Here is a 13,359-nt window from a genome sequence, read left to right as displayed (position 1 = left end):
TTTACCAAATTTCACAATATGAATTGCCTAAACTCATTAGTATGAGATAGTGTTGGCTTATTTCAAACCATAAAATAAATATTAAAAATGTCATACATCAAGTAGGACATGACAATGGTGGTTGGTGAGAATGGCTTTGGGGCTTCCCTAATCCATGCTTGTTACAACTCCACATGTATTGTGTGCTTTTGAGTGCATGTATAGAATCTTACTCCTCTTAGACAACAACAACCAAAATGAAAGATTATTTAATGGCGAAAATGCCATATTAGGTGCACCTATAGGAATGAAAAAAAAACTCAAATACACTAGCATTATATCCCTATACATAATTTTTGACCAACAAGAAGTGGGGATGTGTGTGTGTGTGTGTGTGTGTGTAATAAAATGGTAGGGTAGAATTGACATCCATGTTAGTCAACTCTCCACTTGTTAAGAATTTAAGGATGCCATAAACATATCTTCTTAGGCCATACAACATTTTCTAGACTCACTTTTCATATTAAATGCCCAATCGCTAGCTTTGTTGGCAAGGACACGTGCATGCATCGTGTGGGATGATTGACTATTTGAATCACGTTTGAGCTGTTCGGGTTGGGGTCAAGGATGAAGTTGTAACGTGTCCACTTGTTCACTCGTAGGACACGTCTTAGCAGCCCATCGGGAAGGGAGTCCAGAAAGCGCTGCCCGGCACTCCCACGGAATGACAAGGGGTTTGCGATCTAGGTCTTCCTAAGTCTGCCACAAAGCGGAAGCATTCCGACCGTTCCCACTTAGGATTGACCTGAAACAGGGTTTCCCTAATGGTCAAGTCCCTAGAGAGTAACTAGTGTCAAACCCCAAACGAACTACTTTACACAGAAAGGTCAGGGTCGAAGCGGATTCATGCTGCACTTGGTTCAAGGAGAATGGAAAACGAGAGGGATGGAAAGCTCGACCTCTCTGCCCGTAACGCATAGTCCCGTTCCGTTCCCCTAAAACAGCATAAATCAGGACTCTAGTATCCTAGATCCTAGGTCATCGTTCCTTGTTGTCAATTTCCTTCGAGAAAAGTTCCCGGCCAACCGAGACCACCCTTCCATAGGACGGACCCATGGTCACATCCACCGCACTTTCCTCAGGGTTGCTTTAGTTATCTAATTACCTACCACATTTAGTTTGACACGCAAAAAGCAGCTTCCTTAATTAGCCAATTAATCACCGATTCCTTCACGTAACTTAAGCACTAACATAGAAAAACAATGTCAAGCAAGTTCCTTTTCAACAATTGATCTTATTCATCAGTCTTTGAAATACATCATATAATCCAGCCCGAAGGCTAATCCATAAATCTGCCCGAAGGCAATCCATAATCCGCCCGAAGGCAATCTAGCAATCCTCAGGGATCGCTATTCCAAGTTTCCGCCCGTAGACTAGTATACGGGCCTCAAGATCCAATCCCGAGTCACGTCTGCCTCTTGTGCAGGACCCGGAAGGCAAGGGATTTACGGCCAGAGCCCCCCCTGGCACCCAAGCGTCCTCCTACTCTAAGTAGCATCCACGGAGAGACCTCTCGCGGCGGGTTTGGTCCACGTTCCCGGCGCGGCTAACAACGCCCTTGGTTAGGGTCAGGCGGACAGTCGAGGGTAACTGATGCTGCGTTTCCCTCCAGGCCTTCAACCTGAAGCATTAATTATCTTTCCATCTTTAGTTCCTTGATCAAAGAAGTACAAACAGTGCTCCTAACTTATACAAACACAATCAATCCAGTGGTCATTTACTTGGCCAACTGCTAAGGTGCGAATCATTTTCTCCGAATGCATCCAGCATTCGATCTGGGATCGATTGCGACTTGGCAAGATCCCCAAGGGTTTGTTGCTTGTTTACCCTTTTATCCTTGGGTTAGGATTTATACCCTGTTAACCCAAATTAACAAACACCTTACGTTCCTTAAACTAAGACAAAAAATCTTAGGCAACCTTGTCGCCCTAACTTGATTGGTCAATCTCTTGCTAGGCAATTCATAGTTACCCTAGCTTGGCAACTCAGCCTCACAGAAGGTGATGTAGCTGGATGAATACTCATCTTCTTGCAAATTAACTTGTACTTGGAACCTGCCAACCCTTGTTCTAAAGAGTGGCAAATCTATCTTGTGACTTAAACACAAAGCCATGCAACGTTGCAACTTGTTGTACGAGACAAGTGTCGCACCTAACTTGTGGGATAATTTCTCCCATCAAACAACGTTCCTTGGTCAAGAAATACGTTTGGTCAAGATGTAGGGTTTGGGAGTCCTCTTGACCCAACCCAACCCTAACCATACTAGGCCGACAACATTTGGCCCTAGGGTTTCTAAACTCAATCGGAAGTCTAGTATTTGGTCATTCGAACCTTAGGGTAAAACCCTAGATTGTTCTTGCATGGGCGTCAAACTAACCCTAACATTTCGTGAATGTGGGTAGGACCTTTGGGGTTGAAAGTCTTGACTTGGCATCCCAAGTGCAATACTAGAAGGAATTTTTAACGTACTAAACCCTACCTAGCACTTTGAAGTGGTCATCATTTGAGTTACACCCTTACACAAATTACCTAACTGATCCAATTGTCTTGCGGCAAGAGGTGATCTTTCCTTAGAAGAGATACAAATTCTTTTTCTAAAAGATGCAAATAATTGCAAAACATAACATTCCATGCAAATAATGCGATTCATAGACTTTTTCCTTCTATGCAACTAAAAGATTTCAATAATCATTTCTTTTCCCTTGCGCTAAGACTATAATGATGCAAGGGAAACAAGCTTTAATGATTGACAATTTAGGACTAACTCGTATAGAAACGTACGTTGAGTTTTAGCAAGAACTATACCTATAAACCTTTTTTCCAATGCATTGAATTCATGATTTAATATAAAATGCATCTTCTTCTAAAACAACTCCGATAAAGAAGTTCATGCATGACGAATTTCATAAGACTATTGTTGACTTAACCCGTTCAACGGCATTTAACCTGACTTAGAAATGCAAGCATCCTCGCATGCAACAGGTAAATTCATGGTTTCCTTTTCATGCAATGCAATTCTTTGGACAATATTCAATGGCATCCAAGATTAACCTTTATATGAATCACATCCTTGGATTTAAATCATAAGTGCAACATGCGACAAGCTCCATCCTTCTTAGCATGATCCCTCTTCTAATTTATGCATTATACATTCAAGGAGATTGCAACTTGGAAGTGCAAGCAAAGTGCAACATGCAACTAAATCTTGTAAGGAGAATGAATAATTGCATTCATAACTTCCCCATGAAAATTAAACGTGCCTAAAGCATTCCTTTAATGTGGAATTAAACTTCTAAGAACCTGGGCATTGGGGTTTGAGGTATTGTCCACACGTGTGCTTGGGGTAGAAACTCCTGCATGAGCACCTTTCACCAATTTCTTGGGAGCCATTGACGAGTCGAATTCAGGTTCAGCAACTCGTCTTTGGCTCTTTACGCGTTACGAATCCCTTTCTGCCCGATGTCTTCTCCTTCGTGTAGAACACGATCTTATAATTGCGGTTCTTAAAGAAACCCGAGATGGTGTAGATGAACAAGGCTTATGGAGGCCTTGTTTTAGAAGCTTCTAAAGAAGCTTCCTGTCTTCTGTGACAACAACGTGACATGGAGAGAGAAAGTAAGATGATGATGAGGATAAGGATGAAGGTGATGACAATAATGATGATGATGGCGATGGGGTGGGTAGGCAACAGCAGGCGGCTATGGCGTGGCGGATGGCGACTGCCTGGGCAGCACGGCACGAGCAGCAGCAGGAGTCGTCCCTCTCTCCCCCTTCTCAAGCTAGAGAGAGGGGGTTCATATAGTTAGAGGGGGGGGAGATAGCCATACACGTGGCTATTGCATGCTCCCCTCCCTCATGCTTCCCCATGCCTACTCAAGCTTCTCTCCCTCTCACACTCCTCTCCCCTGCCATGCATCAGCTGAGGGGAGGGGGTAAATAATAAAAAAATTTGCCTTAATTTTAACCATTATCCATTTGCCCTTCCCATGAAGGGTGTTCTTGTGCAGCCTACGGGTTTTGAGCCTTGGCCTCCTATGCTCGATGCGGTGAGGTGTTTATTGAAGCACGCGGGATAAGCACTTAGCCACCAATATTATTCCGTTGCGGGAGATTACTTAGCACTGCTTTTGCGCGGGGTGTGTAGTGGTCAAAATTCTTTAATATTTAGTGCGGAAATATTACAGAAGTTTGTCCTGAATTGGGTGTTGGCCTTTGTGCCTTGGGGAATGCCCAAAATTTTGTAAGGTGTATTGATTCTAATGGGTCTTTGACTTACCTTTTTAATAGTAAAGCATATGGAATCAAGCTAACTTTGAGCTGCCTAGACTTAAGTTGGGGTCATATTAATAGGAGATGCCTAAATTAGGACTCTATCGATGTGACCACTACCTAGTAGATGTTTATACTAAAAGTGGGCTCCTAATACTTCTTTTAAATCATCAACATTTCCCACTTTGTGTGAAATAGCATTATACTGTATTTTATTTACAACATTATTAGGGTAATGTGGTTTTATAGATTGTTTTCAAGAAAACCTCACATTTTTGTGGCAATTTTGGCTAGATATATTATATGTTTAATAAATTGTGCGTACATGTGCGTGTTGGGTAAACTATTCAAAAACGAATAATGTTTATGTTTCTTGATAGGGCTAATTATCTATGTTCTAACACATGTAATGCACATACTCAAACACAATCAAATAGCATAAATATAACTGCTTTAATCTTTTATCAGTGTTTTTACAAAGAGAGACACCTCTCATAGTTGGCTATCATTGTTGAATTAGACATATACATTTTAATTGCACCTCTATATGTTGTCTTCTTTACCAAATTTTACAATGTAAATTGCATAAGTTACATTATTATGAAATTTATATTGGAGAGATCAAGTAGCTTTATTATTTTGTAGATTTATTCCATGGTGAGTTTTCAAATTTTTCTTATCATGCCCTTTGATTTCATTCACTATAATCACTACTTAATCACTCATTTCACAAATGACATGCTTCTCCATCCCAACAATGTTATAAACTGATATCAAAATGATACTTTTTGTTTAATTGGCAGAGGCTAAATACATGGGTTTGATCAATTAGAACCCTAACTAGGGGGGTTCCCCAATCAATGCAAGGTAGACTATAATATTTGTGCAATGTGGTAGTTCAACCAATGCAACATGTCAATGAACATGTGGTTGGCCAAAGTGTGTGTGACTAGGAAAACCTTGCAATGGTGACAAGCAAGTGGTTGCTCATGATATTGTTTGTCTAGAGGATTATGTGAGATGCCCCTCATTTCATCTATGTGGTTACAAGTGTGCAAATAGGGTGCAAATGATGATCATGCTGGGAGTAAAAGCCAGGTCACACTAGGTGATAGTTGCACTATTGTGTCGAGCAATAGTGGGGGAAGTGGGGTTTCACAACTCCATAGTTGCCTAAAGCACTAATAAAATTATTAGTACTAACTCAAATGCTTGGAGTGCTAGTGCATCCTATAGGTTGAGGGTAAATGCTTTCAAGTGGATGAGCAATGATAGGGTTCAGTTGGTAGTTTTTTTCCTTGTCATATTTTCCATTTTAAGGGATGCTAATGCAACCACTCAAACTAACACCTCCTACTATGAGACTTGAAATCAGGCATGAAACCTCTTACATGGATGAGAAAATAAGTTCTCGTTGGCAATTGAAATGATGGTAGATGTTATTAGCATGCATGTTTTATGGTCCACCCACCCCACGTAGGGATTGTTGTAGCTCATCTAGTCATACACCTTGCATATAAGGAACAACGTAGACTTACCATGGTTGATGAAAAAAGGGTCAACTGATCAATTTAGGCACACATGGGGGGCAAAAAAGTTGGTGTTATTGTTCATGGTTTGAGGAAGGTTGCGTGCCAAAATTAATAGTTTTGCCAAAATTAATAGTTTTGCAATTTTGCCCTCGCCATCGTCCAATAAAATAGTTAAATTGTGCTAAATAACCATGAACACAGAGATTTTCCATGGTTTTCGAATTATCTACAATTTCGCCGCCATGTTACTTCCACAACATAAAGTGAATACAATTGGAGTCACTTTTGTTCCTTCCATTGTTCATCTCGGATGCCACTAATATTGGACTCTACGTCAACTTCAACAACTCCGTCGATGGAGCCTGCTCCACCTTCAAAATCCCCTTTCCCTTTGACTAACCAACCAACTCTTTCTTCTTCTATTCCTTCTAAAAATGATATCATGGATGAACTCATTAAAAGCATGAGCGACCTTCATTTGAATCTTACGGAAACTAGTTCTAAGGTGAAGAAGATGGACATCAAAGTTGAGGAACCAGGATGACTAACCTTCCACATGCAACTAACTTTTGCCTGCTGTGTTTAAATAAAACTCCCTCAAACGTTTTCTACCCACGTTTTTAAAGGTGATTTAAAAAGATTTTGCAATTCATTCTAGCCTATAGTATTCTTCACGATTATTACTGATCCGCCGTTTAGGATGGTGAATGTTGATCGGAACCTTGAAAAGGTCAATGTTGTGCCTTTTTCGTTTTGTCCTGAATCCAGTTATTTACTTAAAATATGATTAATTATTTTATAATAAGCTAAGAAAGTTTGACGAATAGAGGGACAATGAGGGTCACCCACGTGGCGGCACAGGTACGTACAATCAAGTCGACCGCTTTGAAGCCGATTTCTGGGTGTTTAAGACGCCGGGATTACCCGTCAAACGGAAGTTGTCACAGCTCTGGAGTTCTTGAGTTCTCCTCCGTGGACCGTGACCCGCCAATCTCCTGTCGCTCCCGATTTCTGTGGTTTTGAAAGGCGGGAGTCTTCCGTCAATTCCTCCGTCAGCATCCGCCGTAATGGATCCTCTCCCCGATCGGGAAACTCCCCGTCACGGACCTCCGTCGCCGGAAACTTCCTCATCCGACTATCTCCTCCTCTCCCGCACTGCGGCCGCCCAGCAGCTCTTCTCGCACCCCCTGAGCTTTCCTCTTCCGGAAAGCCTTCCCCAGCAGAGCAAAGATGATAACGGGTCCTTGCCATCCAATCCCAATGCGACACGCAATGGCATTGGCCGCGGAGTCTCTCGATCGAGCGCCCCTGGTGTCGCTCTATCCTGGAAGGACTTGTGGGTCACCGTGCCTTCCCCCGCCAAGAACGAAAAATCCAGGGCCCTGCTGCATGGCCTGACTGGTTTTGCAGAGCCGGGCCAAATCATGGCTATCATGGGTCCTTCCGGATCGGGAAAGTCCACTCTACTGGACACACTGGCAGGTAACTCTGTTTCTGCTGGCTTTTGTTCTCCTCTAACCCTGTTTCACATCCTCACAAGACGTTGACTTATTGCATTTGCATGGAGTTAGAGCTGAAATGGCCTGTGCAGGTGCTCTGTTTTCCCTTCTTTTTCATTCTCTTTGTTCTTTTCCATTGTCTCACCTGTAACATAGCATTCAGCTGGAATAGTATGTATCAGAGATTTTATGTTTCTTTGTGCATTCACAAGAAGTTTTTGACATTTCCCATGCGAGAAAAAGGGTTGTCTTCCCTGTAGTGTGCTCGGGACGCACCGCTCTGCGATTGAACCCATCAACATTCTGTCTCCCATTCTTCCACAGTCCACTCTCTCTCCGTTCTTTGCCCATTGCTGACTTGTTTCATTTGCTTTGGCATTGAGCCGAAATTGTGTGTATCAAAGTTGTCAATTGGACCCAACAACCGTCTGTTTCACTCTCTCTTTTCTTTTCCAAGTGCTGATTTGGTCATTAAATGCATGGATATTAAAACGGTGTGTATCAAAGTTTTCAATTGAACCCATCAACAATCCGTCTCCCCTTCTTTCACTCTCCCTCTGTTCTTTCCCTATTGCTCTCTTGTTGCATCGTATTTGCATCGAGCTGAAATGGTGTGTACCAAAGATTTTTTTATTGGGCAAACAGAAAATTGGACAACTCCCCATCCCACTCATTGGTAAATCCCTCCCCAATCCAAAGAATTTATATTAAAGAGATTTCTGTTTCCTCTTGGTTAAACGATGGGACACTTTTTTGATTGATCCCATTGCTAATTTTCTTGTACAATGGTGAAAACAATTGTCTGGTTGGCAAAATTTGGACAGTTCCCCATTGCATCATTGGTATGTCCTTTTTCCCGAACATTGATTGCGTTCGTTATGACTTTGCTCTTCTAAATTTGGGCGTGGAGTTATCCCCCTCTTGCATCACCGAATCCATACAGATATGCTAGACAAGGATAATCAAATAACCCCTCCTGTAGTCATTTTGTTTCTGAGAAACCCCTCTTCCAGCACTGCGTATCAGGTTTCCCTTTTTTTAACGAGCTATAAACCAGGACACTGCAGGATTGCTTTGAGTGAAGAACATACCCGTCTGGCTTCACCTCAACCTGTATAGGTGCTTATCTTTCTTTAAATCTCGCAGGGAGGCTTTCTCACAATACTAAACAGACGGGAGAAATTTTAGTGAACGGAAGACGGCAATCATTATCCTATGGAAACTCTGTAAGTCTGCCAAGCTATGTGTGTAATTCTGCTGTATTTCAGCTTGGCGCAGCATTCATTTAGCTTAGATTTTAACTGATTACCTCTCTGGCTCCTCATGCATTACATAGTCTCAAAGTACACATTTGATGTACCTGGCTGTTCAAGTTGTCAAAATCAACACGTTTGTTAACAAATAATCACTTCTGGATTTGCATATTTGTTGCAAGTCACTTCTGATCTGGCTGAGTTTTACGCTTATGATTTACTTCTGAACTGCAGTTCTAACATGTGATGAGGATTCTGACGTCGCTTGGCTGCTGCAGGCTTATGTCACGCAAGATGATGTCCTCATGGCCACTCTAACAGTGAGAGAAGCAGTGTTTTATTCCGCACAACTGCAGCTTCCCAGCAGTATGTCCATTGAAGAGAAAAGAGAGAGGGCTGACAGCACAATCAAAGACATGGGTCTGCATGGGGCAGTCAACACACAAATTGGAGGATGGAGAGCAAGGGGACTGAGCGGAGGTGAGAAAAGAAGAGTCAGCATTGCCATTGAGCTACTGACAAGGCCTCCATTGCTCTTCCTTGATGAACCTACGAGTGGATTGGATAGGTAGAAGGACTCTATCCGGAAAGAATTGAGCAATTTGTGTCATTGATTATAAGAAGACACGAATCTTATTGTATAGCAGTTCCTTCATGTGTAAGTTCAAGAGCTGTGTTGCTAATTAGAGAATGTTATAATTTGATGGGACAGTGCTGCTGCATTTCATGTGATCAATCGGTTGAGGCATCTAGCACTGGGTGGAAGGACTATCATTGCCTCAATTCATCAGCCCAGCAGTGACGTTTTTGAGCTATTCCACTCCCTATGCTTGCTTTCAAGAGGAAAGACCGTCTATTTTGGAGCTGCAGCAGAGGCACGAGAGGTACGACTAACAGCTAATTTTGTTTTCACTGGTAGCTCCTGCAAATGATCTTATTTCTTAAAGACAACATCCTTATTGCCTTTTCCAGGCAAGGGCCCATCTCAAACAGCAATGACTGCCTTCTATGTTGTTATTTAGGTCCCAAATTTTAATCAGAGACACAGAGTTAGTCACCAATGTGCAGTATTATCACTGATGAATCTTCTTGTTTCTGCAGTTCTTCTCTGCAAATGGTTTCCCTTGCCCACCTTTACGAAATCCATCTGATCACTATCTTCGAACCATCAACGAAGACTTTGAGCGAGTAATGTTTTGGCTGCCTTTAAAAGCTATTTATGGTACCTCGTGTCAACAATACTCTTGTCCTGAATTTTTTTAAACTGATTCCTGTAGGATATTGAGGAAGGTGCTCCAGGAGTGAAGCTCAGAACAAAGCAGGTCATAGACACTCTTGTTAAAGCTTATGCCGCATCTGATACAGCTTTGGAGGTTACAAACCGTGCGAATGAATTGTCCAAGCTGGTACGGATTAGTTGTAGTTATTCTTTCAGTAGCAGAGCTAGTAAGTCAAACTATAACAGATATCATTCATAGTGTTTCTATGTTTCAAGATGCTATCTGTCATGCCTACTAAAGTTGTGAGGTATAAAAACTAAATAAGTGGTTTCTCAGTTGCTCTGAAGCAGTCTTTGTTTGAATCCAAACTTGTGTTCTAATTATGCATGCCAGTTCTCTGTTAACAATGGCACACCGCATTTATCCTCCAATTACTGTTTTCAGCCTCGCTGCATTGTGACACATCTGCTGATACTGTGCAGCAAGGAGCACCTTTGCAAACTTCATCAGACCATGCGAACTTCTTTATCCAAGTTCGAGTTCTGACGATCAGATCATTCAAGAATATGTATAGAGACCTTGGGTACTACTGGCTAAGACTTGCCATATACATTGCATTATGCATTTGTGTGGGCACCATCTTCTACAAAGTTGGAACTAGCTTTAGTGCTATTCAGGTGTGCTTCAGTAAGCTTAGTCATCTATTAAAGCATCTCAAGGACTAAACGTTTTGTATAATCAGCATAGACATGTGACAACAATTACACTCTGGTGGCCTGTATATTTGTTTTTATGCCACTTTAATACACTAAAAGAGCATTAATTGGACCTGATGTTGGCAGGCACGAGGCGCAATGTTGATGTTTGTGGCAGCTTTTCTCACTTTCATGGCAATTGGGGGTTTTCCAGCCTTTGTGGAGGATATGAAGGTGGCATTTGCATTCTGGCAACTTCAGTATTTAAATTGAATTCATCCCGTTATTCCTACATTTGTCTGTATCAAAAGAGGTTTTAATGTTTACTTTGCTCTGTATTGATCAATTTGTACACGTTTTTCAATGGTGTCCTTACTGTTCTTCAGGTCTTTGACAGGGAGAGGTTAAATGGTCATTATGGAGTGGCCAGTTTTGTAGTTGCCAACACCCTTTCTTCCAGCCCCTACCTGTTCTTAATATCGGCATTGCCTGGAGCCATAGCATACTTCTTGGTTGATCTGCATCATGGGTTTGATCATTTTGCCTATTTTGTCCTGACCCTCTACACTTGCATGCTTGTGGTGGAGAGCTTGATGATGATGGTTGCAAGTATTGTTCCCGACTTCTTACTAGGCATAATTACAGGAGCAGGGATTCAGGTGATGCCTGCAATTGGATTTGCTATGGACACACAAATGAGTGCTAGACATATAAATCTCTCGGCTAAGCATAGAATGAGTGCTAAACATACAAATCTCTGATTTGAATCTTATGTTCTTCAGGGTGTGTTCATGCTCAATGGTGGGTTTTTCCGTCTGCCTCATGACATTCCTAAGCCATTCTGGAGATATCCAATGTCCTACATGGCTTTTCACACCTATGCTAATCAGGTATGTCGTCACTTTAAAGAGGGTCATGCTACTGAGGCATGCTATTATTAGCCGAGTTATTGTGAAACAAGCTTCTACTGATGCGCAAGCATTTTGGTATCATTGTTTAACGGGATATTTCACTTGCCAATTCTCTGGTAACTAAAGGATCTGTCTTTTTGTACTGTGCCATGGGACTGACTGGAAACTCCAGTGATTTGAGTATCGTTTACTTATGATTGGTTTATTCTGCCAATGAGAATTTAAGTAAATTCTGATTGGACTTGATTTAGCACGAAGTCTTAGACATATTTCCACTATAATTCCCACATTCTGAATTATGACAACATTATGAGATTCTGCAAGGGAGGGATTGCATACCTAGCCAGGTGCAGTTGGGAGTGGGGCCTCACCTAGCTAGGTATGTAGTCCATCCTGAAAGCCCCCGCACATGACCAACAGTGGTCTTGTGCTGGGTCACCGTGGTACCTGACTTGATGTGTCATGGAATATTCTGCAGCATCCCAGTTAACTGGACTGTCCCCGATTACTGCAGGTAGAGGGTGTGTTAACCCCACTTACTATGGTAGCTAGCAATGACTGGACATGTGGCACGAATTTATTAGTTGCCTTTGACAAAAGCAGTTTCTGAGGCATCTACTCTCCAGTAACTGCACTCGTTTGCCGGTTGATCATGTGTGCCTATTGAGCTTTTCGATTCACCATGTTAGGTTTAGGAAACCATGGCGACTCATCACCACAGTCGATCATGTGCGTGACCTATGAGCAGAAGCTCATGATGTTGAACTGTAAGCAAGAAACAAGGGAAAAGAGCCCCTTTTCCCACATAAGAAAATATCAAAAACTTGTGAATGGTTAGCAATCAAAAATCAATTTTAAAATGTAGCTTTTAAACTAACTGAGTGTCCAACAAATAATTTTAGCTGAGCATTTTGGAAGAAATGTGACTGGAGCTTGGTGTTGGGTGACTGGAACAGGGATTCTACAAAAATGACTTTGCAGGTTTGCAGTTTGAAAGCAATGTGGAGGGTGCAGCACCAATAACAGGGGAGTCCATATTAAGGGACACTTTCCAAGTGAAAAGGTTCTCCAAGTGGGTGGACTTGCTTATACTGGCAGGCATGGCTGTCCTGTACAGGTTCCTGTTCTTTGGGCTTATCAAGCTCAAGGAGAAGCTCCGCCCAGTCATACGTGACATGCTTTCAAGGCGGCGAGCATCTCCCACCACACAGCTGCTTGAGGAGGAAGAAGAGAGAGAGCATTCCAATTGATCCCCCCCCCCCCCCTTTTCTCTCTCTCTCACACACACTAGACTACTTGTTGATACTTCTCGTTGAGACAAGGACCCTTCTTCATATCCCTTAGCACAAGCTGTGTAGTTATGTGTTCCACCATTATGCACTACTGCCATCATACCTGCAACTTATATGGATATTTACCTCGCATCCCATTTTGCACTAACCTATGCAAGCCCGTACTTGTAAGCATTTTTTTATAAACTGAAGTATGGAATAAACAACTATGATTCTTTCAAGCTACCAGCAGTCAAATTTGTACCTTATCATTACTAAGATAGATGGTAAGCCTCCATCAGTTTCATGCATGTACAAGAAGTTTAGTAAAGCAATCTTGCTGATTACCTACTTGCAATTCAGTTTGGCACAACTATGCCTATATTTTCAGCCTCTACAAGTGTCGAGAATCACAAGCTAATATTGTTCATATAAGAGTTTGTGTATGCATAACCAAGTGATGAGTGAGGTCCATAACCTCACTGAGGTCCATAAACCAGCGTCCAAAGGATTACATCATCAAGTGGAAAGTAAAAAGGACCAAAAACATCGATCACACCTGCATAAAGCCTTACATCATCCAACAAAGTTCAGTGTTAGAGCATTCCATAAATGCAGGGCAAAAAGTAAGACCAAAAATATCAACCGTACTCGCGTGATACATACAGCA

General features: G+C 42.0%; 1 protein-coding gene across 1 annotated transcript; it reads left to right on the top strand.

Annotated features, from left to right (window-relative positions):
- Positions 1 to 6,769: 6,769 nt before the first annotated feature.
- On the top strand, positions 6,770 to 12,933 carry LOC148019574 (ABC transporter G family member 1-like). The gene is made up of 11 exons (XM_087699576.1): positions 6,770 to 7,322; positions 8,486 to 8,565; positions 8,871 to 9,160; positions 9,305 to 9,476; positions 9,694 to 9,780; positions 9,870 to 9,998; positions 10,295 to 10,489; positions 10,655 to 10,741; positions 10,894 to 11,166; positions 11,290 to 11,397; positions 12,375 to 12,933. The coding sequence occupies exons 1-11, from the start codon at positions 6,908 to 6,910 to the stop codon at positions 12,666 to 12,668; spliced, it is 2,130 nt and encodes a 709-aa protein (XP_087555702.1). The 5' UTR covers positions 6,770 to 6,907; the 3' UTR covers positions 12,669 to 12,933.
- Positions 12,934 to 13,359: the final 426 nt, after the last annotated feature.

This window comes from Lygodium microphyllum, chromosome 19, assembly GCF_053477565.2.
Source record: "Lygodium microphyllum isolate KBCC chromosome 19, Lygodium_microphyllum_v1.1.10, whole genome shotgun sequence".
Lineage (NCBI taxonomy): Eukaryota > Viridiplantae > Streptophyta > Polypodiopsida > Schizaeales > Lygodiaceae > Lygodium > Lygodium microphyllum.
The sequence above is the reverse complement of the archived record's forward strand: the minus strand, read 5'-3'. Positions and strand labels throughout refer to the sequence as shown.

Bases quoted from the DNA above. Each gene is read 5' to 3' on its own strand.
- LOC148019574 (XM_087699576.1), top strand. From the start codon at position 6,908: ATGGATCCTCTCCCCGATCGGGAAACTCCCCGTCACGGACCTCCGTCG. The intron at 9,161-9,304 runs GTAGAAGGACTC...TTGATGGGACAG, and splicing joins CCTACGAGTGGATTGGATAG to TGCTGCTGCATTTCATGTGA. The intron at 10,490-10,654 runs GTGTGCTTCAGT...TGATGTTGGCAG, and splicing joins CTAGCTTTAGTGCTATTCAG to GCACGAGGCGCAATGTTGAT.